Genomic DNA, 25548 nt, shown 5'->3' with positions numbered 1-25548 from the left:
AGGGGTGTGTACTATGTGCAGGGGGGTGTACTATGTGCAGGGGGTGTGTACTATGTGCAGGGGGTGTGTACTATGTGCAGGTTGTGTGTACTATGTGCAGTGTGTACTATGTGCAGGGTGTGTACTATGTGCAGGGGTCCTGTGTACTATGTGCAGGGTGCTGTGTACTATGTGCAGGGGTCCTGTGTACTATGTGCAGTGTGTACTATGTGCAGGGGTCCTGTGTACTATGTGCAGTGTGTACTATGTGCAGGGGTCCTGTGTACTATGTGCAGGGTGCTGTGTACTATGTGCAGGGGTCCTGTGTACTATGTGCAGTGTGTACTATGTGCAGTGTGTACTATGTGCAGGGGGTGTACTATGTGCAGGGGGTGTGTACTATGTGCAGGGGGAGGTGTACTATGTGCAGGGGGAGGTGTACTATGTGCAGGGGGAGGTGTACTATGTGCAGGGGGTGTACTATGTGCAGGGGGTGTACTATGTGCAGGGGGTGTACTATGTGCAGGGAGTGTGTACTATGTGCAGGGGGTGTGTACTATGTGCAGGGGGGGTGTACTATGTGCAGGGGGGGTGTACTATGTGCAGGGGGGGTGTACTATGTGCAGGGGGTGTACTATGTGCAGGGGGTGTGTACTATGTGCAGGGGGTGTACTATGTGCAGGGGGTGTGTACTATGTGCAGGGGGTGTGTACTATGTGCAGGGGGAGGTGTACTATGTGCAGGGGGAGGTGTACTATGTGCAGGGGGAGGTGTACTATGTGCAGGGGGTGTGTACTATGTGCAGGGGGTGTGTACTTTGTGCAGGGGGTGTGTACTATGTGCAGGTTGTGTGTACTATGTGCAGTGTGTACTATGTGCAGGGTGTGTACTATGTGCAGGGGTCCTGTGTACTATGTGCAGGGGTCCTGTGTACTATGTGCAGGGGTCCTGTGTACTATGTGCAGGGTGCTGTGTCCTATGTGCAGGGTGCTGTGTACTATGTGCAGTGTGTACTATGTGCAGGGGTCCTGTGTACTATGTGCAGTGTGTACTATGTGCAGGGGGTGTACTATGTGCAGGATGTGTACTATGTGCAGGGGGTGGTGTACTATGTGCAGGGGGTGTACTATGTGCAGGGGGTGTGTACTATGTGCAGGGGGTGTGTACTATGTGCAGGGGGTGTACTATGTGCAGTGTGTACTATGTGCAGGGGGTGTACTATGTGCAGGATGTGTACTATGTGCAGGGGGTGGTGTACTATGTGCAGGGGGAGGTGTTCTATGTGCAGGGGGTGTACTATGTGCAGGGGGTGTGTACTATGTGCAGGGGGTGTACTATGTGCAGGGGGTGTGTACTATGTGCAGGGGGTGTGTACTATGTGCAGGGGGTGTGTACTATGTGCAGGGGGTGTACTATGTGCAGGGGGTGTGTACTATGTGCAGGGGGTGTGTACTATGTGCAGAGGGTGTGTACTATATGCAGAGGGTGTGTACTATGTGCAGGGTGTGTACTATGTGCAGGGGGTGTGTACTATGTGCAGGGGGTGTGTACTATGTGCAGGGGGTGTTTACTATGTGCAGGTTGTGTGTACTATGTGCAGGTTGTGTGTACTATGTGCAGGGTGTGTGTACTATGTGCAGGGTGTGTACTATGTGCAGGGTGTGTACTATGTGCAGGGGGTGTGTACTATGTGCAGAGGGTGTGTACTATGTGCAGAGGGTGTGTACTATGTGCAGGGTGTGTACTATGTGCAGGGTGTGTGTACTATGTGCAGGGTGTGTGTACTATGTGCAGGGTGTGTGTACTATGTGCAGGGTGTGTTTACTATGTGCAGGTTGTGTGTACTATGTGCAGGTTGTGTGTACTATGTGCAGGTTGTGTGTACTATGTGCAGGGTGTGTACTATGTGCAGGGTGTACTATGTGCAGGGTGTGTACTATGTGCAGTGTGTACTATGTGCAGGGGGTGTACTATGTGCAGGGGGTGTTCTATGTGCAGGGGGTGTACTATGTGCAGGGGGTGTACTATGTGCAGGGTGATGTGTGCTATGTGCAGTGTCCTGTGTACTATGTGCAGTTTGTGCTATGTGCAGTGTGTACTATGTGCATGGTCCTGTGTACTATGTGCAGGGTGCTGTGTACTATGTGCATGGGTCCTGTGTACTATGTGCAGGGGTCCTGTGTACTATGTGCAGGGGTCCTGTGTACTATGTGCAGGGGTCCTGTGTACTATGTGCAGTGTGTACTATGTGCAGGATGTGTAATATGTGCAGGGGGAGGTGTACTATGTGCAGGGGGAGGTGTACTATGTGCAGGGGGAGGTGTACTATGTGCAGGGGGAGGTGTACTATGTGCAGGGGGTGTGTACTATGTGCAGGGGGTGTGCACTATGTGCAGGGGGTGTGCACTATGTGCAGGGGGTGTACTATGTGCAGGGGGTGTGTACTATGTGCAGTGTGTACTATGTGTAGTGTCCTGTGTACTATGTGCCGGGTCCTGTGTACTATGTGCAGTGTGTACTATGTGTAGTGTCCTGTGTACTATGTGCAGTGTGTACTATGTGCAGTGTGTACTATGTGCAGGGGTCCTGTGTACTATGTGCAGGGTGCTGTGTACTATGTGCAGGGGTCCTGTGTACTATGTGCAGTGTGTACTATGTGCAGGGGGTGTACTATGAGCAGGGGGTGTGTACTATGTGCAGGGGGAGGTGTACTATGTGCAGGGGGAGGTGTACTATGTGCAGGGGGTGTACTATGTGCAGGGGGTGTACTATGTGCAGGGGGTGTGTACTATGTGCAGGGGGTGTGTACTATGTTCAGGGGGGGTGTACTATGTGCAGGGGGGGTGTACTATGTGCAGGGGGGTGTACTATGTGCAGGGGGTGTGTACTATGTGCAGGGGGTGTGTACTATGTGCAGGGGGTGTACTATGTGCAGGGGGTGTGTACTATGTGCAGGGGGTGTGTACTATGTGCAGGGGGAGGTGTACTATGTGCAGGGGGAGGTGTACTATGTGCAGGGGGAGGTGTACTATGTGCAGGGGGAGGTGTACTATGTGCAGGGGGAGGTGTACTATGTGCAGGGGGTGTGTACTATGTGCAGGGGGTGTGTACTATGTGCAGGGGGTGTGTACTATGTGCAGGTTGTGTGTACTATGTGCAGTGTGTACTATGTGCAGGGTGTGTACTATGTGCAGGGGTCCTGTGTACTATGTGCAGGGGTCCTGTGTACTATGTGCAGGGGTCCTGTGTACTATGTGCAGGGTGCTGTGTCCTATGTGCAGGGTGCTGTGTACTATGTGCAGGGTGTACTATGTGCAGGGGTCCTGTGTACTATGTGCAGTGTGTACTATGTGCAGGGGGTGTACTATGTGCAGGATGTGTACTATGTGCAGGGGGTGGTGTACTATGTGCAGGGGGTGTACTATGTGCAGGGGGTGTGTACTATGTGCAGGGGGTGTGTACTATGTGCAGGGGGTGTGTACTATGTGCAGGGGGTGTACTATGTGCAGTGTGTACTATGTGCAGGGGGTGTACTATGTGCAGGATGTGTACTATGTGCAGGGGGTGGTGTACTATGTGCAGGGGGAGGTGTTCTATGTGCAGGGGGTGTACTATGTGCAGGGGGTGTGTACTATGTGCAGGGGGTGTACTATGTGCAGGGGGTGTGTACTATGTGCAGGGGGTGTACTATGTGCAGGGGGTGTGTACTATGTGCAGGGGGTGTACTATGTGCAGGGGGTGTGTACTATGTGCAGGGGGTGTACTATGTGCAGGGGGTGTGTACTATGTGCAGGGGGTGTGTACTATGTGCAGAGGGTGTGTACTATATGCAGAGGGTGTGTACTATGTGCAGGGTGTGTACTATGTGCAGGGGGTGTGTACTATGTGCAGGGGGTGTTTACTATGTGCAGGTTGTGTGTACTATGTGCAGGTTGTGTGTACTATGTGCAGGGTGTGTGTACTATGTGCAGGGTGTGTGTACTATGTGCAGGGTGTGTACTATGTGCAGGGGGTGTGTACTATGTGCAGAGGGTGTGTACTATGTGCAGAGGGTGTGTACTATGTGCAGGGTGTGTACTATGTGCAGGGTGTGTGTACTATGTGCAGGGTGTGTGTACTATGTGCAGGGGGTGTGTACTATGTGCAGGGGGTGTTTACTATGTGCAGGTTGTGTGTACTATGTGCAGGTTGTGTGTACTATGTGCAGGGTGTGTACTATGTGCAGGGTGTATACTATGTGCAGGGTGTGTACTATGTGCAGGGTGTGTACTATGTGCAGGGGGTGTACTATGTGCAGGGGGTGTACTATGTGCAGGGTGCTGTGTGCTATGTGCAGTGTCCTGTGTACTATGTGCAGTTTGTGCTATGTGCAGTGTGTACTATGTGCATGGTCCTGTGTGCTATGTGCAGGGTGCTGTGTACTATGTGCAGGGTGCTGTGTACTATGTGCAGGGTGCTGTGTACTATGTGCATGGGTCCTGTGTACTATGTGCAGGGGTCCTGTGTACTATGTGCAGGGGTCCTGTGTACTATGTGCAGTGTGTACTATGTGCAGGATGTGTACTATGTGCAGGGGGAGGTGTACTATGTGCAGGGGGAGGTGTACTATGTGCAGGGGGAGGTGTACTATGTGCAGGGGGTGTGTACTATGTGCAGGGGGTGTGCACTATGTGCAGGGGGTGTGCACTATGTGCAGGGGGTGTGCACTATGTGCAGGGGGTGTACTATGTGCAGGGGGTGTGTACTATGTGCAGTGTGTACTATGTGTAGTGTCCTGTGTACTATGTGCCGGGTCCTGTGTACTATGTGCAGTGTGTACTATGTGTAGTGTCCTGTGTACTATGTGCAGTGTGTACTATGTGCAGTGTGTACTATGTGCAGGGTCCTGTGTGCTATGTGCAGGGTCCTGTGTGCTATGTGCAGGGGTCCTGTGTACTATGTGCAGTGTGTACTATGTGCAGGGGGTGTGTACTATGTGCAGGGGGTGTGTACTATGTGCAGGGGGTGTGTACTATGTGCAGGGGGTGTGTACTATGTGCAGGGGGTGTGTACTATGTGCAGGGGGAGGTGTACTATGTGCAGGGGGTGTACTATGTGCAGGGGGTGTGTACTATGTGCAGGGGGTGTGTACTATGTGCAGTGTGTACTATGTGCAGTGTCCTGTGTACTATGTGCCGGGTCCTGTGTACTATGTGCAGTGTGTACTATGTGTAGTGTCCTGTGTACTATGTGCAGTGTGTACTATGTGCAGGGTCCTGTGTACTGTGTAGTGTCCTGTGTACTATGTGCAGTGTGTACTATGTGCAGTGTGTACTATGTGCAGGGTCCTGTGTGCTATGTGCAGGGTCCTGTGTGCTATGTGCAGGGGTCCTGTGTACTATGTGCAGTGTGTACTATGTGCATGGGGTGTACTATGTGCAGGATGTGTACTATGTGCAGGGGGTGTGTACTATGTGCAGGGGGTGTGTACTATGTGCAGGGGGAGGTGTACTATGTGCAGGGGGTGTGTACTATGTGCAGGGGGTGTGTACTATGTGCAGGGTGTGTGTACTATGTGCAGAGGGTGTGTACTATGTGCAGAGGGTGTGTACTATGTGCAGGGTGTGTACTATGTGCAGGGGGTGTTTACTATGTGCAGGGGGTGTGTACTATGTGCAGGGGGTGTGTACTATGTGCAGGTTGTGTGTACTATGTGCAGGGTGTGTACTATGTGCAGGGTGTGTACTATGTGCAGGGTGTGTACTATGTGCAGTGTGTACTATGTGCAGGGGGTGTACTATGTGCAGGGTGCTGTGTGCTATGTGCAGTGTCCTGTGTACTATGTGCAGTGTGTGCTATGTGCAGTGTGTACTATGTGCAGTGTGTACTATGTGCAGTGTGTACTATGTGCAGGGTCCTGTGTGCTATGTGCAGGGTCCTGTGTGCTATGTGCAGGGGTCCTGTGTACTATGTGCAGTGTGTACTATGTGCATGGGGTGTACTATGTGCATGGGGTGTACTATGTGCAGGGGGTGTGTACTATGTGCAGGGGGTGTGTACTATGTGCAGGGGGTGTGTACTATGTGCAGGGGGAGGTGTACTATGTGCAGGGGGTGTGTACTATGTGCAGGGGGTGTGTACTATGTGCAGGGGGTGTGTACTATGTGCAGAGGGTGTGTACTATGTGCAGAGGGTGTGTACTATGTGCAGGGTGTGTACTATGTGCAGGGGGTGTTTACTATGTGCAGGGGGTGTGTACTATGTGCAGGGGGTGTGTACTATGTGCAGGTTGTGTGTACTATGTGCAGGTTGTGTGTACTATGTGCAGGGTGTGTACTATGTGCAGGGTGTGTACTATGTGCAGGGTGTGTACTATGTGCAGGGGGTGTACTATGTGCAGGGGGTGTACTATGTGCAGGGTGCTGTGTGCTATGTGCAGTGTCCTGTGTACTATGTGCAGTGTGTGCTATGTGCAGTGTGTACTATGTGCAGAGTGTGTGTACTATGTGCAGGGGGTGTGTACTATGTGCAGGGGGTGTGTACTATGTGCCGGGTCCTGTGTACTATGTGCAGTGTGTGCTATGTGCAGGGTGTGTGTACTATGTGCCGGGTCCTGTGTACTATGTGCAGTGTGTACTATGTGCAGTGTGTACTATGTGCAGGGTCCTGTGTACTATGTGCAGTGTGTACTATGTGCAGGGTCCTGTGTACTGTGTAGTGTCCTGTGTACTATGTGCAGTGTGTACTATGTGCAGGGGTCCTGTGTACTATGTGCAGGGGTCCTGTGTACTATGTGCAGTGTGTACTATGTGCAGGGGTCCTGTGTACTATGTGCAGGGGTCCTGTGTACTATGTGCAGTGTGTACTATGTGCAGTGTGTACTATGTGCAGGGTTCTGTGTGCTATGTGCAGAGTCCTGTGTGCTATGTGCAGTGTGTACTATGTGCAGTGTGTTCTATGTGCAGGGTCCTGTGTGCTATGTGCAGGGTCCTGTGTGCTATGTGCAGGGTCCTGTGTGCTATGTGCAGGGTGCTGTGTACTATGTGCAGGGTGCTGTGTACTATGTGCAGGGTGCTGTGTACTATGTGCAGGGGGTGTACTATGTGCAGGGGGTGTACTATGTGCAGGGTGCTGTGTGCTATGTGCAGTGTCCTGTGTACTATGTGCAGTGTGTGCTATGTGCAGTGTGTGCTATGTGCAGTGTGTGCTATGTGCAGGGTCCTGTGTACTATGTGCAGGGTCCTGTGTACTATGTGCAGGGTCCTGTACTATGTGCAGGGTCCTGTACTATGTGCAGTGTCCTGTATAATGTGCAGGGTCCTGTGTACTATGTGCAGTGTGTACTATGTGCAGTGTGTACTATGTGCAGTGTGTACTATGTGCAGTGTGTACTATGTGCAGGGTCCTTTGTGCTATGTGCAGGGTCCTGTGTGCTATGTGCAGGGTGCTGTGTACTATGTGCAGGGGTCCTGTGTACTATGTGCAGGGGTCCTGTGTACTATGTGCAGGGGTCCTGTGTACTATGTGCAGTGTGTACTATGTGCAGGGGTCCTGTGTACTATGTGCAGGGGTCCTGTGTACTATGTGCAGTGTGTACTATGTGCAGGGGTCCTGTGTACTATGTGCAGGGGTCCTGTGTACTATGTGCAGTGTGTACTATGTGCAGGGGTCCTGTGTACTATGTGCAGGGGTCCTGTGTACTATGTGCAGTGTGTACTATGTGCAGGGGTCCTGTGTACTATGTGCAGTGTGTACTATGTGCAGTGTGTACTATGTACAGTGTCCTGTGTACTATGTGCAGTGTGTACTATGTGCAGGGTCCTGTGTACTATGTGCAGTGTGTACTATGTGCAGCGTCCTGTGTACTATGTGCAGTGTGTACTATGTGCAGTGTGTACTATGTGCAGTGTGTACTATGTGCAGGGTCCTGTGTGCTATGTGCAGTGTGTACTTCGTGCAGGGTGTACTATGTGCAGGGTCATGTGTACTATGTGCAGGGTGTACTATGCGCAGGGTCCTGTGTACTATGTGCAGTGTGTACTATGTGCAGGGTCATGTGTACTATGTGCAGTGTGTACTATGTGCAGGGGAGGTGTACTATGTGCAGCGTCCTGTGTACTAGGTGCAGGGTCCTTTGTACTATGTGCAGTGTGTACTATGTGCAGGGGAGGTGTACTATGTGCAGCGTCCTGTGTACTATGTGCAGTGTCTACTATGTGCAGTGTGTACTATGTGCAGGGTTCTGTGTACTATGTGCAGGGTGTACTATGTGCAGGGTGTACTATGTGCAGGGTGTACTATGTGCAGGGTGTACTATGTGCAGTGTCCTGTGTACTATGTGCAGGGTGCTGTGTACTATGTGCAGTGTGTACTATGTGCAGGGTGCTGTGTACTATGTGCAGGGTGCTGTGTACTATGTGCAGGGTGCTGTGTACTATGTGCAGGCTCCTGTGTACTATGTGCAGGGTGCTGTGTACTATGTGCAGGGGCTGTGTACTATATGCAGGGTGCTGTGTACTATATGCAGGGTCCTGTGTGCTATGTGCAGTGTCCTGTGTACTATGTGCAGTGTGTACTATATGCAGGGTGCTGTGTACTATGTGCGGTGTCCTGTGTACTATGTGCAGTGTCCTGTGTACTATGTGCAGGGTACTAGGTGCAGGGTACTAGGTGCAGGGTACTATGTGCAGGGTCCTGTGTACTATGTGCAGGGGTACTGTGTACTATGTGCAGTGTGTACTATGTGCAGGGTGCTGTGTACTATGTGCAGTGTGTACTATGTGCAGGGTGCTGTGTACTATGTGCAGGGTGCTGTGTACTATGTGCAGGGTCCTGTGTACTATATGCAGTGTGTACTATGTACAGTGTCCTGTGTACTATGTGCAGTGTGTACTATGTGCAGTGTGTACTATGTACAGTGTCCTGTGTACTATGTGCAGTGTGTACTATGTACAGTGTCCTGTGTACTATGTGCAGTGTGTACTATGTGCAGTTGTTCTTCCTCCCCTGGCTCTGTAGCGGAGGTAACTCTTGTTCTTCCTCCCCTGGCTCTGTAGCGGAGGTAACTCTTGTTCTTCTTGTGTCTCTGTAGCGGAGGTAACTCTTGTTCTTCCTCCCCTGGCTCTGTAGCGGAGGTAACTCTTGTTCTTCCTCCCGTGGCTCTGTAGCGGAGGTTACTCTTGTTCTTCTTGTGTCTCTGTAGCGGAGGTCACTCTTGTTCTTCTTGTGTCTCTGTAGCGGAGGTTACTCTTGTTCTTCTTGTGTCTCTGTAGCGGAGGTTACTCTTGTTCTTCTTGTGTCTCTCTGTCTGGCGCATGGAAGCCAACGCAGCTGCGCCCAAAACTGTCCCATGCAACACAGCAGCACAGACACTTCTTATATAACTGTGCAAGGAGTTTACACCTAAAAGATCTGTCCCCGAACTTATGTACATGAAACATCTGTTCACCAAATTCAACCAATTACAGAAAGATCCAGCTCCTGAGCTCTGCTATCCCACAGATCACCTGTAGTTACAGAAAGATCCAGCTCCTGAGCTCTGCTATCCCACAGATCACCTGTAGTTACAGAAAGATCCAGCTCCTGAGCTCTGCTATCCCACAGATCACCTGTAGTTACAGAAAGATCCTGCTCCTGAGCTCTGCTATTCCACAGATCACCTGTAGTTACAGAAAGATCCAGCTCCTGAGCTCTGCTATCCCACAGATCACCTGTAGTTACAGAAAGATCCTGCTCCTGAGCTCTGCTATTCCACAGATCACCTGTAGTTACAGAAAGATCCTGCTCCTGAGCTCTGCTATTCCACAGATCACCTGTAGTTACAGAAAGATCCAGCTCCTGAGCTCTGCTATCCCACAGATCACCTGTAGTTACAGAAAGATCCTGCTCCTGAGCTCTGCTATTCCACAGATCACCTGTAGTTACAGAAAGATCCTGCTCCTGAGCTCTGCTATTCCACAGATCACCTGTAGTTACAGAAAGATCCAGCTCCTGAGCTCTGCTATCCCACAGATCACCTGTATTTACAGAAAGATCCAGCTCCTGAGCTCTGCTATCCCACAGATCACCTGTAGTTACAGAAAGATCCAGCTCCTGAGCTCTGCTATTCCACAGATCATCCGTATTTACAGAAAGATCCAGCTCCTGAGCTCTGCTATCCCACAGATCACCTGTAGTTACAGAAAGATCTAGCTCCTGAGCTCTGCTATTCCACAGATCACCTGTATTTACAGGAAGATCCAGCTCCTGAGCTCTGCTATCCCACAGATCACCTGTAGTTACAGAAAGATCCAGCTCCTGAGCTCTGCTATCCCACAGATCACCTGTAGTTACAGAAAGATCCAGCTCCTGAGCTCTGCTATCCCACAGATCACCTGTAGTTACAGAAAGATCTAGCTCCTGAGCTCTGCTATCCCACAGATCACCTGTATTTACAGAAAGATCCAGCTCCTGAGCTCAGCTATCCCACAGATCACCTGTATTTACAGAAAGATCCAGCTCCTGAGCTCTGCTATCCCACAGATCACCTGTATTTACAGAAAGATCCAGCTCCTGAGCTCTACTATCCCACAGATCACCTGTAGTTACAGAAAGATCCTGCTCCTGAGCTCTACTATCCCACAGATCACCTGTAGTTACAGAAAGATCTAGCTCCTGAGCTCTGCTATTCCACAGATCACCTGTATTTACAGAAAGATCCAGCTCCTGAGCTCTGCTATCCCACAGATCACCTGTAGTTACAGAAAGATCCAGCCCCTTAGCTCTGCTATTCCACAGATCACCTGTATTTACAGAAAGATCCAGCTCCTGAGCTCTGCTATCCCACAGATCACCTGTAGTTACAGAAAGATCCAGCTCCTGAGCTCTACTATCCCACAGATCACCTGCATTTACAGAAAGATCCAGCTCCTGAGCTCCGCTATCCCACAGATCACCTGTAGTTACAGAAAGATCCAGCTCCTGAGCTCTGCTATCCCACAGATCACCTGCATTTACAGAAAGATGCAGCTCCTGAGCTCTGCTATCCCACAGATCACCTGTAGTTACAGAAAGATCCAGCTCCTGAGCTCTGCTATTCCACAGATCACCTGTAGTTACAGAAAGATCCAGCTCCTGAGCTCTGCTATCCCACAGATCACCTGTACTTACAGAAAGATCCAGCTCCTGAGCTCTGCTATCCCACAGATCACCTGCATTTACAGAAAGATCCAGCTCCTGAGCTCTGCTATTCCACAGATCACCTGCATTTACAGAAAGATCCAGCTCCTGAGCTCTGCTATCCCACAGATCACCTGTAGTTACAGAAAGATCCAGCTCCTGAGCTCTGCTATCCCACAGATCACCTGTAGTTACAGAAAGATCCAGCTCCTGAGCTCTGCTATCCCACAGATCACCTGTAGTTACAGAAAGATCCAGCTCCTGAGCTCTGCTATCCCACAGATCACCTGTAGTTACAGAAAGATCCAGCTCCTGAGCTCAGCTATCCCACAGATCACCTGTATTTACAGAAAGATCCAGCTCCTGAGCTCTGCTATCCCACAGATCACTTATAGTTACAGAAAGATCCAGCTCCTGAGCTCAGCTATCCCACAGATCACCTGTAGTTACAGAAAGATCCAGCTCCTGAGCTCTGCTATTCCACAGATCACCTGTAGTTACAGAAAGATCCAGCTCCTGAGCTCTGCTATCCCACAGATCACCTGTATTTACAGAAAGATCCAGCTCCTGAGCTCTACTATCCCACAGATCACCTGTATTTACAGAAAGATCCAGCTCCTGAGCTCTGCTATCCCACAGATCACCTGTAGTTACAGAAAGATCCAGCTCCTGAGCTCTGCTATCCCACAGATCACCTGCAGTTACAGAAAGATCCAGCTCCTGAGCTCTGCTATCCCACAGATCACCTGTAGTTACAGAAAGATCCAGCTCCTGAGCTCTGCTATTCCACAGATCACCTGTAGTTACAGAAAGATCCAGCCCCTGAGCTCTGCTATCCCACAGATCACCTGTAGTTACAGAAAGATCCAGCTCCTGAGCTCTGCTATTCCACAGATCACCTGTAGTTACAGAAAGATCCAGCTCCTGAGCTCTGCTATCCCACAGATCACTTATAGTTACTGAAAGATCCAGCTCCTGAGCTCTGCTATTCCCCAGATCACCTGCATTTACAGAAAGATCCAGCTCCTGAGCTCTGCTATTCCACAGATCATCCGTATTTACAGAAAGATCCAGCTCCTGAGCTCTGCTATCCCACAGATCACCTGTAGTTACAGAAAGATCTAGCTCCTGAGCTCAGCTATCCCACAGATCACCTGTATTTACAGAAAGATCCAGCTCCTGAGCTCTGCTATCCCACAGATCACCTGTAGTTACAGAAAGATCCTGCTCCTGAGCTCTGCTATTCCACAGATCACCTGTAGTTACAGAAAGATCCTGCTCCTGAGCTCTGCTATCCCACAGATCACCTGTAGTTACAGAAAGATCCAGCCCCTGAGCTCTGCTATCCCACAGATCAGCTGTAGTTACAGAAAGATCCAGCTCCTGAGCTCTGCTATTCCACAGATCACCTGTAGTTACAGAAAGATCTAGCTCCTGAGCTCTGCTATCCCACAGATCACCTGTAGTTACAGAAAGATCCAGCTCCTGAGCTCTGCTATTCCACAGATCCCCTGTATTTACAGAAAGATCCAGCTCCTGAGCTCTGCTATCCCACAGATCACCTGTAGTTACAGAAAGATCCAGCTCCTGAGCTCTGCTATTCCACAGATCACCTGTAGTTACAGAAAGATCCAGCTCCTGAGCTCAGCTATCCCACAGATCACCTGTAGTTACAGAAAGATCCAGCTCCTGAGCTCAGCTATCCCACAGATCACCTGTATTTACAGAAAGATCCAGCTCCTGAGCTCTGCTATCCCACAGATCACCTGTAGTTACAGAAAGATCCAGCTCCTGAGCTCTGCTATCCCACAGATCACCTGTAGTTACAGAAAGATCCAGCTCCTGAGCTCTGCTATCCCACAGATCACCTGTAGTTACAGAAAGATCCAGCTCCTGAGCTCTGCTATTCCACAGATCACCTGTAGTTACAGAAAGATCCAGCTCCTGAGCTCTGCTATCCCACAGATCACCTGTAGTTACAGAAAGATCCAGCTCCTGAGCTCTGCTATCCCACAGATCACTTATAGTTACTGAAAGATCCAGCTCCTGAGCTCTGCTATTCCCCAGATCACCTGCATTTAAAGAAAGATCCAGCTCCTGAGCTCTGCTATCCCACAGATCACCTGCAGTTACAGAAAGATCCAGCTCCTGAGCTCTGCTATCCCACAGATCACCTGTATTTACAGAAAGATCCAGCTCCTGAGCTCTGCTATCCCACAGATCACCTGTAGCTACAGAAAGATCCAGCTCCTGAGCTCTGCTATCCCACAGATCACCTGTAGTTACAGAAAGATCCAGCTCCTGAGCTCTGCTATCCCACAGATCACCTGCAGTTACAGAAAGATCCAGCTCCTGAGCTCTGCTATCCCACAGATCACTTATAGTTACAGAAAGATCCAGCTCCTGAGCTCTGCTATTCCCCAGATCACCTGCATTTACAGAAAGATCCAGCTCCTGAGCTCTGCTATCCCACAGATCACCTGCATTTACAGAAAGATCCAGCTCCTGAGCTCTGCTATCCCACAGATAACATGCAGTTACAGAAAGATCCAGCTCCTGAGCTCTGCTATCCCACAGATCACCTGAAGTTACAGAAAGATCCAGCCCCTGAGCTCTGCTATTCCCCAGATCACCTGCATTTACAGAAAGATCCAGCTCCTGAGCTCAGCTATTCCACAGATCACCTGTAGTTACAGAAAGATCCAGCCCCTGAGCTCTGCTATTCCCCAGATCACCTGCATTTACAGAAAGATCCAGCTCCTGAGCTCTACTATCCCACAGATCACCTGTATTTACAGAAAGATCCAGCTCCTGAGCTCTGCTATCCCACAGATCACCTGTAGTTACAGAAAGATCCAGCTCCTGAGCTCTGCTATCCCACAGATCACCTATAGTTACAGAAAGATCCAGCTCCTGAGCTCTGCTATCCCACAGATCACCTGTAGTTACAGAAAGATCCAGCTCCTGAGCTCTGCTATCCCACAGATCACCTGTAGTTACAGAAAGATCCAGCTCCTGAGCTCTGCTATCCCACAGATCACTTATAGTTACAGAAAGATCCAGCTCCTGAGCTCTGCTATCCCACAGATCACCTGCATTTACAGAAAGATCCAGCTCCTGAGCTCTGCTATCCCACAGATCACCTGCATTTACAGAAAGATCCAGCTCCTGAGCTCTGCTATTCCACAGATCACTTGTAGTTACAGAAAGATCCAGCTCCTGAGCTCTGCTATTCCGCAGATCATCCGTATTTACAGAAAGATCCAGCTCCTGAGCTCTGCTATTCCACAGATCATCCGTATTTACAGAAAGATCCTGCTCCTGAGCTCAGCTATTCCACAGATCACCTATAGTTACAGAAAGATCCAGCTCCTGAGCTCAGCTATCCCACAGATCACCTGTATTTACAGAAAGATCCTGCTCCTGAGCTCTGCTATTCCACAGATCACCTGTAGTTACAGAAAGATCCAGCTCCTGAGCTCTGCTATTCCACAGATCATCCGTATTTACAGAAAGATCCTGCTCCTGAGCTCTGCTATTCCACAGATCACCTGTATTTACAGAAAGATCCAGCTCCTGAGCTCTGCTATTCCCACAGATCACCTGTAGTTACAGAAAGATCCAGCTCCTGAGCTCAGCTATCCCACAGATCACCTGTATTTACAGAAAGATCCAGCTCCTGAGCTCTGCTATTCCACAGATCACCTGCATTTACAGAAAGATCCAGCTCCTGAGCTCTGCTATCCCACAGATCACCTGTATTTACAGAAAGATCCAGCTCCTGAGCTCAGCTATCCCACAGATCACCTGTATTTACAGAAAGATCCAGCTCCTGAGCTCTGCTATTCCACAGATCACCTGCATTTACAGAAAGATCCAGCTCCTGAGCTCAGCTATTCCACAGATCACCTGTAGTTACAGAAAGATCCAGCTCCTGAGCTCTGCTATTCCACAGATCACCTGTAGTTACAGAAAGATCCAGCTCCTGAGCTCTGCTATTCCACAGATCACCTATAGTTACAGAAAGATCCAGCTCCTGAGCTCAGCTATTCCACAGATCACCTGTAGTTACAGAAAGATCCAGCTCCTGAGCTCTGCTATCCCACAGATCACCTGTATTTAAAGAAAGATCCTGCTCCTGAGCTCTGCTATCCCACAGATCACCTGTAGTTACAGAAAGATCCAGCTCCTGAGCTCTACTATCCCACAGATCACCTGTATTTAAAGAAAGATCCTGCTCCTGAGCTCTGCTATCCCACAGATCACCTGCAGTTACAGGAAGATCCAGCTCCTGAGCTCTGCTATCCCACAGATCACCTGTATTTACAGAAAGATCCAGCTCCTGAGCTCAGCTATCCCACAGATCACCTGTATTTACAGAAAGATCCAGCTCCTGAGCTCTGCTATTCCACAGATCACCTGCATTTAAAGAAAGATCCAGCTCCTGAGCTCTGCTATCCCACAGATCACCTGTAGTTACAGAAAGATCCAGCTCCTGAGCTCTGCTATCCCACAGATCACCTGTATTTACAGAAAGATCCTGCTCCTGAGCTCTGCTATCCCACAGATCACCTGTAGTTACAGAAAGATCCAGCTCCTGAGCTCTGCTATCCCACAGATCACCTGCATTTACAGAAAGATCCAGCTCCTGAGCTCTGCTATCCCACAGATCACCTGTATTTACAGAAAGATCAGGCTCCTGAGCTCTGCTATCCCACAGATCACCTGTAGTTACAGAAAGATCCAGCTCCTGAGCTCAGCTATCCCACAGATCACCTGTATTTACAGAAAGATCCAGCTCCTGAGCTCTGCTATCCCACAGATCACCTGTATTTACAGAAAGATCCAGCTCCTGAGCTCTGCTATCCCACAGATCACCTGTATTTACAGAAAGATCCAGCTCCTGAGCTCTGCTATCCCACAGATCACCTGTAGTTACAGAAAGATCCAGCTCCTGAGCTCTGCTATCCCACAGATCACCTGTATTTACCGAAAGATCCAGCTCCTGAGCTCAGCTATCCCACAGATCACCTGTAGTTACAGAAAGATCCAGCTCCTGAGCTCTGCTATTCCACAGATCACCTGTATTTACAGAAAGATCCTGCTCCTGAGCTCTGCTATCCCACAGATCACCTGTATTTACAGAAAGATCCTGCTCCTGAGCTCTGCTATCCCACAGATCACCTGTATTTACAGAAAGATCCAGCTCCTGAGCTCTGCTATCCCACAGATCACCTGTATTTACAGAAAGATCCTGCTCCTGAGCTCTGCTATCCCACAGATCACCTGTATTTACAGAAAGATCCAGCTCCTGAGCTCTGCTATTCCACAGATCACCTATAGTTACAGAAAGATCCAGCTCCTGAGCTCTGCTATCCCACAGATCACCTGTATTTACAGAAAGATCCTGCTCCTGAGCTCTGCTATCCCACAGATCACCTGTATTTACAGAAAGATCCAGCTCCTGAGCTCTGCTATCCTACAGATCACCTGTATTTACAGAAAGATCCTGCTCCTGAGCTCTGCTATCCCACAGATCACCTGTATTTACAGAAAGATCCAGCTCCTGAGCTCTGCTATCCCACAGATCACCTGCATTTACAGAAAGATCCAGCCACTGAGCTCTGCTATTTCACACATTTCACCTGCATTTACAGAAAGATTCAGCTCCTGAGCTCTGCTATTCCACACATTTCACCTGCATTTACAGAAAGATCCAGCTCCTGAGCTCTGCTATTCCCCAGATCACCTGCAGTTACAGAAAGATCCAGCTCCTGAGCTCTGCTATTCCACAGATCACCTATAGTTACAGAAAGATCCAGCTCCTGAGCTCTGCTACTCCACAGATCACCTCTATTTACAGAAAGATCCAGCTCCTCAGCTCTGCTACTCCACAGATCACCTGTAGTTACAGAAAGATCCAGCTCCTCAGCTCTGCTATTCCACAAAGTTGCAGCTCCTGCAGTAAAAACAGCTTGTGGTGGATTTACTGCTGTTCCAGCTCCTGCGCTTCTCTGTTCCTGCGCTTGTCTGCCCTATAGATCCCCTACCCCTTCACCTAAACATTCATCTCGAGAAGCTTGAGGGCTATTCCATATGTTCACTGCTCTTACAATAAAGGTCCTTCTCTCGAGCTTGGCCACTCGGATTGGGCAGAGCATTTGGTAGTGAAATGACAAAGATGTTGGAATTGTGACCGCTTGGTCTTGACCAGTTGTGGGAGTGAGGAGCAAAATAAGAAAGCTGCAGGATTCTCAGACGAGGTGACTGGATGCTCAGCTGCCCAACAGCCCACAGTATGTCAAAGAAACGAGAATCCTTGTGTAACTGTGGGCTCGTGGTCAATAAGGACATCTCCTCCATGGCAATGCAGCTGGGGACCCAGATACTAGGTGAAGGTCACTGTGGTCAAACCATGAGATGTCCAAGGGAGGATCACGGTACGTCCTGGTTATGATCAGAAGATAAAAGGAATGGTGATGGCACATGACCTATTGTTTCTTTTCCGTGAACTCTCTGGTCACTTGAAGTGTTATGTAGATGAAATTTGTTTAGGAGCGGCTGAAGTCGGAGAGGAAATTCTCATTCTATATTCCTGCCCATACTATGGTAAGTATAGTAAGAAGTGAAGCTCATTGAGTCTTGAATGGAGATTTGGTCTGAGTCTTTGTCGAGAACTTGAGGCCATGGAGAAGACGAAAAAACAGATCCAAGAGCTGAGTTGAGACCTTCTCCTGTGATATCATCGTATTTTTAGATTAGATAAAGAGAAGCTGAGCCCTGTCTGGATTGTCTGACTTCTGTATGAAGAACCATTGTGGTGACCCATCACTCATCCAATCATAGAAGAATGTCTCTCCCAACATACACCAGCAGACATTGAAGGAACATAGACTAGAAGACATCATCACCTGAAGAATGGAGAATGTTACTGCTGGATCCCTTGGAGGCTGGTGATGCAGCAGGTCTTATCTTTCAGTCCGGATTGAGTTATGATCTGATTTACTCTACTAGTCTGGAAGTTTTGACATAAAACTGCGATTACATCTGTATCCAAATTTAACAGGAAACTTTCTTTTTATTTATCATGAAAGGCTTAGAGCAAGAAGAAACCAGCACAACTCGTCCCATTACAAGTCTGACAAACCTCACGTCAGGTGTAACAGGCTCACCGTTGGATGTAGAACCAACGCAACCAGAGCCGAGACCGGATCCATCCCAGCCAGAGCCGACTCCAGAACCATCCCAGCCAGAGCCGACTCCAGAACCATCCCAGCCAGAGCCGACTCCAGAACCATCGAAGCCAGAGCCGACTCCAGAACCATCGCAGCCAGAGCCGACTCCAGAACCATCGCAGCCAGAGCCGACTCCAGAACCATCGCAGCCAGAGCCGACTCCAGAACCATCGCAGCCAGAGATGGCTCCTGAATCGCCACAACCAGAGTCAACTTTAGAATTAACCAGTAAGCCAACACAGTCAGACATGGTTCCCAAAGCCACAGCATCAGAACTGGATCTGCTAACAGCATCAGACCTGGTGCTGAACTCAGTATTGCCCCAAATTACCACAGTACCCTTGGACGTAAGCACTCCAGAGAGAATAAAAAATTCCAGTCCAGATACCATAGTGCAAACAATGATACAATCTAGTCAAGACTTTACTCCTCCAAGTCAGGTGTTCCTTCCACCTTCCATGAAGCCCTCCCTCCCTCCTCACATTGAGAAACCGGGCGCTGATAAAGCCTTTGCCAACGATGAACCAAAGGCACCGACAGAAAAAGATGTGATGATCCCAATAACAGAGAGAACAGTAATCGCAGTCCCCACAAGGCCGACAAAAACTCAAGACACATCTATATTAGTAGCCAAAACCCAGGAGGAACCAGTCCATGAAGCCATCAGCCAAGATCAGACGAGAAGAAAAGACTCTGCTCAGCGGCCACCAAAGATTTCACCCAAGAAGAAGCAGAACTTAACATCAGACAAGTGGAAAAAACATTGGTCCACTTCCATGAGGCTGCATTATAAATCCGGTCTCCATGGTAAGATTATTCTCCACATCCCAAGAATCGGAAGAAATCTGTCCTAACGCAGCAGCAGGGACACAAGTGCATGTCTCATCTCCTGTCATTCTTCCTTCTTATGGCAGCAGCTGATTCACCACCAACAAGCGATGTCCTTAATAGGCCCAATTCCCCATCCAATTTATGAGTAAAGTGGGTGGGAAGGTCCCTTTACAGAGGTGTCTCGGGATCAGTGCTGTCAGGATGGGAAAGGGGCTCTACAGGGGGTAAGGGAGTTTGAAGAGTGATGCCTCAACATGAGTCCAGAGTAAGCATAGGGAGAGAAGGCATCAGCCAGTATGGAGGTGCCTCAAGGGAACAAGGTGTCTGTGAGGGAAAGAAGTGGACACCAGTAGCACAGAAATCCAAAAGGATCTGGATGAGAAAGAGGAGTCTGGAGGAAACATAAGAGTCTGGAATAAACGAGAAAGTCTACAGGTTTCGGTAAAGAACAGGGGTTTCAAGAGAATATTGTTGTCTGGATAGGACATAGCTATCTGATGGGACACAGGTATCTAAGGGGAGAGGAAAGCCTGATGGATGCAGACGGGTCTGGGCACCTGAGAGTAGAGAGGCGTCTGAAAGATGGTCAGGAAGGCCTGAAGGGGCAGAGACGCTTGGGTGTGAGCAAAAGGGTCCAAGAGAGAGAAAACAAGAAGAAGGGTCTGGGCACCTGAGAGTAGAGAGGCGTCTGAAAGATGGTCAGGAAGGCCTGAAGGGGCAGAGACGCTTGGGTGTGAGCAAAAGGGTCCAAGAGAGAGAGAGAAAACAAGAAGAAGGGTCTGGGCACCAGAGAGTAGAGAGGCATCTGAAAGATGGTCAGGAAGGCCTGAAGGGGCAGAGAAGCTTGGGTGTGCGCAAAAGGGTCCAAGAGAGAGAAAACAAGAAGAAGGGTCTGGGCACCTGAGAGTAGAGAGGCGTCTGAAAGATGGTCAGGAAGGCCTGAAGGGGCAGAGAAGCTTGGGTGTGAGCAAAAGGGTCCAAGAGAGAGAAAACAAGAAGAAGGGTCTGGGCACCTGAGAGTAGAGAGGTGTCTATAAGATGGTCAGGAAGGCCTGAAGGGGCAGAGAAGCTTGGGTGTGAGCAAAAGGGTCCAAGAGAGAGAAAACAAGAAGAAGGGTCTGGGCACCTGAGAGTAGAGAGGCGTCTGAAAGATGGTCAGGAAGGCCTGAAGGGGCAGAGACGCTTGGGTGTGAGCAAAAGGGTCCAAGAGAGAGAGAGAAAACAAGAAGAAGGGTCTGGGCACCTGAGAGTAGAGAGGCATCTGAAAGATGGTCAGGAAGGCCTGAAGGGGCAGAGAAGCTTGGGTGTGAGCAAAAGGGTCCAAGAGAGAGAAAACAAGAAGAAGGGTCTGGGCACCTGAGAGTAGAGAGGTGTCTATAAGATGGTCAGGAAGGCCTGAAGGGGCAGAGAAGCTTGGGTGTGAGCAAAAGGGTCCAAGAGAGAGAAAACAAGAAGAAGGGTCTGGGCACCTGAGAGTAGAGAGGCGTCTGAAAGATGGTCAGGAAGGCCTGAAGGGGCAGAGACGCTTGGGTGTGAGCAAAAGGGTCCAAGAGAGAGAGAGAAAACAAGAAGAAGGGTCTGGTAGAAAAATGCTTTGGAGGAATCGGGAATGGACAGAGAGGTCTGAATACAGGGGCCAGGAGATGACCAGTGAATTCTGGAAGGAGTATGGAGAAGGACAGAGGAGTCTAGATGAGGACTGAGAGATCTGGAGACGACAGAGGTAACCAGGAGGATAGAGGGTGGTGAAGAGAAAAGTTGCCTCTGGAGAGGAAAGAAGAGTCTAGAGGTGGATAAGCCTTTTAAGGGAGAGAATGAACCTTGACTGGGGGCGGAATGTGTAAGTTCTAGGACAAAACCTGAAGGAGGTGGCACTGCCATGATAGAGATGAAGGGTGGAGTGGTCTGGGGAGACATGGAGTCTTCTGTGGTACAAGACAGAGGAGTCTGCACCAGACAATAACATGTTTTCTTGCACATCATTAGTTGAGAGGATTTGGGAGGATGACCAGCTAAAGACACTGATGCTACCATGAGCATCATCAAACACGACAGAACCTACTCTGTCTATGCAGTTAGAATAACCAGGGTCCAGTGGTCTTCTGGATGGGGAATGTCCCACTCTTACCGTGTATTCAGCGCCCCCCTAGACCAGATATACGGTATAGAGCCCAGTTATTTCATATCTACATTCAGCTGCTGTCACAGAGAACATATGTATCATCCATCACATCTGATCACATGGCAAACCATCTAAGCATCATGTATTCCTGAGCGCCCTGTCACCAATGTACTGATCCCTACTGATCACCTATCTCTTATTAAAGCATTCATCTTTCCTGACCATCCATCACAGATCTTCTATCTTCTGAACCTAATGAGGTCCTTCATAAATCATTGTGTAATCCATCACTGAAGATTCAATCATCTATTTGTCTAACCTTGTTTTCAAAACTCCAACTTCAATCGTCGATTAACCATTCAGTCGTCTTGGACCATCTGAATCACCGCACATAATTATTCATTACAGTTTTCTTCTTATCCTTCTTGATGTTTCATCCTGCAATCGGACATCTCCAACCAACCAACCATCCATCATCCCTGATCATCCATCATCCCTGATCGTCCATCATCCCTGATCATCCATCATCCCTGATCGTCCATCATCCCTGATCATCCATCATCCCTGATTATCCCTGATAATCCATCATCCCTGATCATCCATCATCCCTGATCATCCATCATCCCTGATCGTCCATCATCCCTGATCATCCATCATCCCTGATTATCCCTGATAATCCATCATCCCTGATCATCCATCAATAATCCCTGATCATCCATGATAATCCATCAGCCCTGATCATCCCTGATCGCCCATCATCCCTGATCGCCCATCATCCCTGATCGTCCATCATCCCTGATCATCCATCATCCCTGATCGTCCATCATCCCTGATCATCCATCATCCCTGATTATCCCTGATAATCCATCATCACTGATCATCCATGATAATCCATCATCCCTGATCATCCATCAATTATCCCTGAACATCCATGATAATCCATCATCCCTGATCATCCCTGATCATCCATCATCCCTGATCGCCCATCATCCCTGATCGTCCATCATCCCTGATCATCCCTGATAATCCTTCATCCCTGATCATCCATGATAATCCATCATCCCTGATCATACATGATAATCCATCATCCCTGATCATCCATCAATGATCATCCATCATCCCTGATCATCCATCAATGATCATCCATCATCCCTGATCGTCCATGATAATCCATCATCCCTGATCATCCATCATCCCTGATCATCCCTCATCCCTGATCATACATGATAATCCATCATCCCTGATCATCCATCAATGATCATCCATCATCCCTGATCATCCATCAATTATCCCTGATCATCCATGATAATCCATCATCCCTGATCATCCCTGATCATCCATCATCCCTGATCATCCATGATAATCCATCATCCCTGATCATCAATCATCCCTGATCATCCATCAATGATAATCCATCATCCCTGATCATACATGATAATCCATCATCCCTAATCGTCCATCATCCCTGATCGTCCATGATCATCCAACCACTCATCTCCCATCTCATTTTATTCATTCATGATCCCTGAGCATCCGCATCATCAATGATTGATCATCAATACAAGACGTTAGATCTAGAATCCCCCAATGTCTTTCCTGTATCCATCCATTCACATTTACTCTTTCCTATGGTCATGGAGTTTGTGTAGCAGTCTTACCATAATCCTTTAATTCTCCCCCTTTCATTTTTATTCTTTTTACCTTGCGTCTCACTTCCTTTTTCTTTTGTTTTTCTCCTGTGATGGACCTTCAGAGCGGACACACTTTGGTTATCCTGCCCAGGGCAGACACTTTGGGCGAGCTCCTAGTCTCAGTGCCCATCCAAGGTCTCCATTGGTGCTTCCTCTTTATCGCACCAATCATATTTCACCTATGGGAGGATATGAGGAACAAAACCAGGGAGTCAGCAAGCCTCTCCTACGGCCAAGCTTCAAGCAGCTCTGCAAACTATTGGGCTACAAGAAAGCGGTGTACAACCTGTACCTCTCCCCTGCTCAAAACCACTGAAGTTCTGATCCAAACTAAGTGTCCACAAAGAGGTAAGAGCCAACTGTGTTCTCTGGATGAGACTTCAGACAGATCCAGGTTTCCCCATCTGTCTCTGTTCCAGGCTTTCTTTCCATCATGTTGACTCTTCTCACACTAAACCATGGCACAATAACTCTGTAGGTCTTTTTAACCTGTGGCCCATAACCTGGCAGGATGGAGAACCAGGTCTGACCGTATTAACCAATACTAACAAAACTAACAGTCATTTGTATGTTACATGTTTAGTAGATCCTGGACGTCCCTCAACCAGACCACCAGAAGTCACAAAAAAACCCGATGCCGTCACAGAAATACCATTCCTGATGGGGAAAGATCTCCTCTCCAATCTTGCCTCCCTCTTCTGGTCCAGGTGGTTTTAGTAAGTGTGTTAGTAGGACATCGGTAGTAGGTTGTACTCCTCATACTGGATCTTGCTCATCTGGGCGTTTGTTCTACTGCTCTTAGTAATACTTCCTCCTTAGGTGGATCATCAGCCCATCACATAATTATGGGAGACCTGGATCGCATAGATTTGTTGAGATTTGAGCCCTAGTCGACTTCTGGGGTGTGAAGAAATAGTTGAGCTTTTACAAAGTCTGATGCAACTCGCCTCTTATTTTCTTCTCAGATTTTGAGTATCTCTCGTATCATTGGAAGATCATGGTGAACCACAATGTGATGGAAGTGACCTGCTCCGTCTATGAAGTCCAAGCAGCTGGTGAATGGGATCTCAAGTTCTGAGCCTCTATGAATGGAGTGAGGGCCTATAGGACTGCTCGGAGGTCCAGCGGGTCCAACCATCTCCTCTACATGAGCTTTCTGCTATACTTCATTATTTAATTGACGTCCTAGCTCTTCCAAATGGTTTTGTTCTGTAACTTATTACTGTCTCTATCATCAGTGGCTCAGTTATTATAAATAATCGCTTCTGAAGATGTTACCTCCAAATATACAAGAATATTGTTAAATGTTTCTGTGGAAATCCTAAAGGGCTAAAGTCCATTGACCCCATGAAAGCCACTGAGATTGGCGGCCACAATATCATGGTGGACGTTCCTGTTATTGTCTGGTTCTCGCAGGGTTGTCCTTGTAGCCCCGTCACTGCTCGTTAGTTATATGATTAGTGGATGTCTCCGCCTTCTCATTGTATAAACTCATAATAAACTCCTCGATGTACATAGATCTGTGTATGTTATATCCCCAGACACTACTGAACATGACCTGGAGATCTCAGCTACATCGGAACCTGAGATAACCAGGACAACATGGAGAGAGGCTCCTCAAGATGTCCCCACGTCATGGAGATGTGGGCTCACCAGTAAGAATAGCCAGAAGAAAGGCTTAGGGTAATGTCCAGTATTGGGGTCACCACGGGGAGAGAAGAGTCAGGGACAAGATGGCACAATACCAGTCACTGTTCTGACCGACCATTGCTGAAGGAAAATACTTAGAGGCTGAACCGTGACATCCAGCGCCAGGCGGCTGCTGAGAGAGGGGGACAGTATAACCTCACTCAGATTAGTGGCCCTTTTTAGGGCCTACATTTATGTTTACCCTTAAGAGTGTTGTATCCACACGATCGGAGTTGATTGGTAAGAGATTGGTTCAGGGGAGCCCCCCAGATCACACAAATAGGACCCCGAGGTCTCAAGAGAACAGGGATCTCACTGGTTGGTGAAGTGATCGGCCGAGCATGAACCCCGCATCTCCACTCAATGTCAGAAATAGGGTCATGCTCCTCTGGACCACGGCTAGCACAGAAGTGACCTACTCCACAGGTCACATGTAGGGGGCGCTCCGTGTATGACCATGACATGTAATTCTGGATAATAGGTAAACACAAGGCATTGCAGACACTTCAGAGACGAGAAACCTCTGGAGATGCCACCACTTATGTTCCTCTCTCCACCCTGGGGATGGCAGATAATTAGAATAATTACTAATGAGCTGAGGTGAATGGAGATGGAAGGGACTGATAAATAACCCTCCAGACTACGTCTCCAGCCACAGGCCCTGGAATCAAGATCCTTGTCCAAAACCAACACGAAAATGTACAATATCACCTTGTGAGGTAAGTAGACAGACGATACGGGCGCTACATGTGTGAAGCCAATCTGGGCTGAAATATTGTATTTTGCTGATGATGTGCTCACCTTTTTGGGTTGTACAGAGCCGGTACATAGCCGGTAGGTACAGAGCCGGTACAGAGCCGGTAGG

The 25548-nt window shown here is 48.8% G+C and overlaps 1 protein-coding gene across 3 annotated transcripts in view; it reads left to right on the top strand.

Moving 5' to 3' along the window:
* LOC140085003 (uncharacterized) overlaps positions 1 to 24498 on the top strand; it is an 85184-nt gene extending 60686 nt beyond the window's left edge. For 2 of the 3 annotated variants that reach the window (XM_072126500.1, XM_072126502.1), the window contains exons 5-7: positions 18210 to 19157; positions 23057 to 23342; positions 23960 to 24498. In XM_072126500.1, the coding sequence (XP_071982601.1) occupies positions 18210 to 19157; positions 23057 to 23310 (1202 nt within the window). In that variant the 3' untranslated portion in view covers positions 23311 to 23342; positions 23960 to 24498. Of the gene's footprint in view, positions 1 to 18209; positions 19158 to 23056; positions 23343 to 23577; positions 23702 to 23959 lie in introns of those variants that run through there. The other variant, XM_072126501.1, reaches the window with a different exon arrangement.
* The last annotated feature ends 1050 nt before the right edge of the window (positions 24499 to 25548 follow it).

Source organism: Engystomops pustulosus, chromosome 1, assembly GCF_040894005.1.
Source record: "Engystomops pustulosus chromosome 1, aEngPut4.maternal, whole genome shotgun sequence".
NCBI lineage: Eukaryota > Metazoa > Chordata > Amphibia > Anura > Leptodactylidae > Engystomops > Engystomops pustulosus.
The sequence above is the reverse complement of the archived record's forward strand: the minus strand, read 5'-3'. Positions and strand labels throughout refer to the sequence as shown.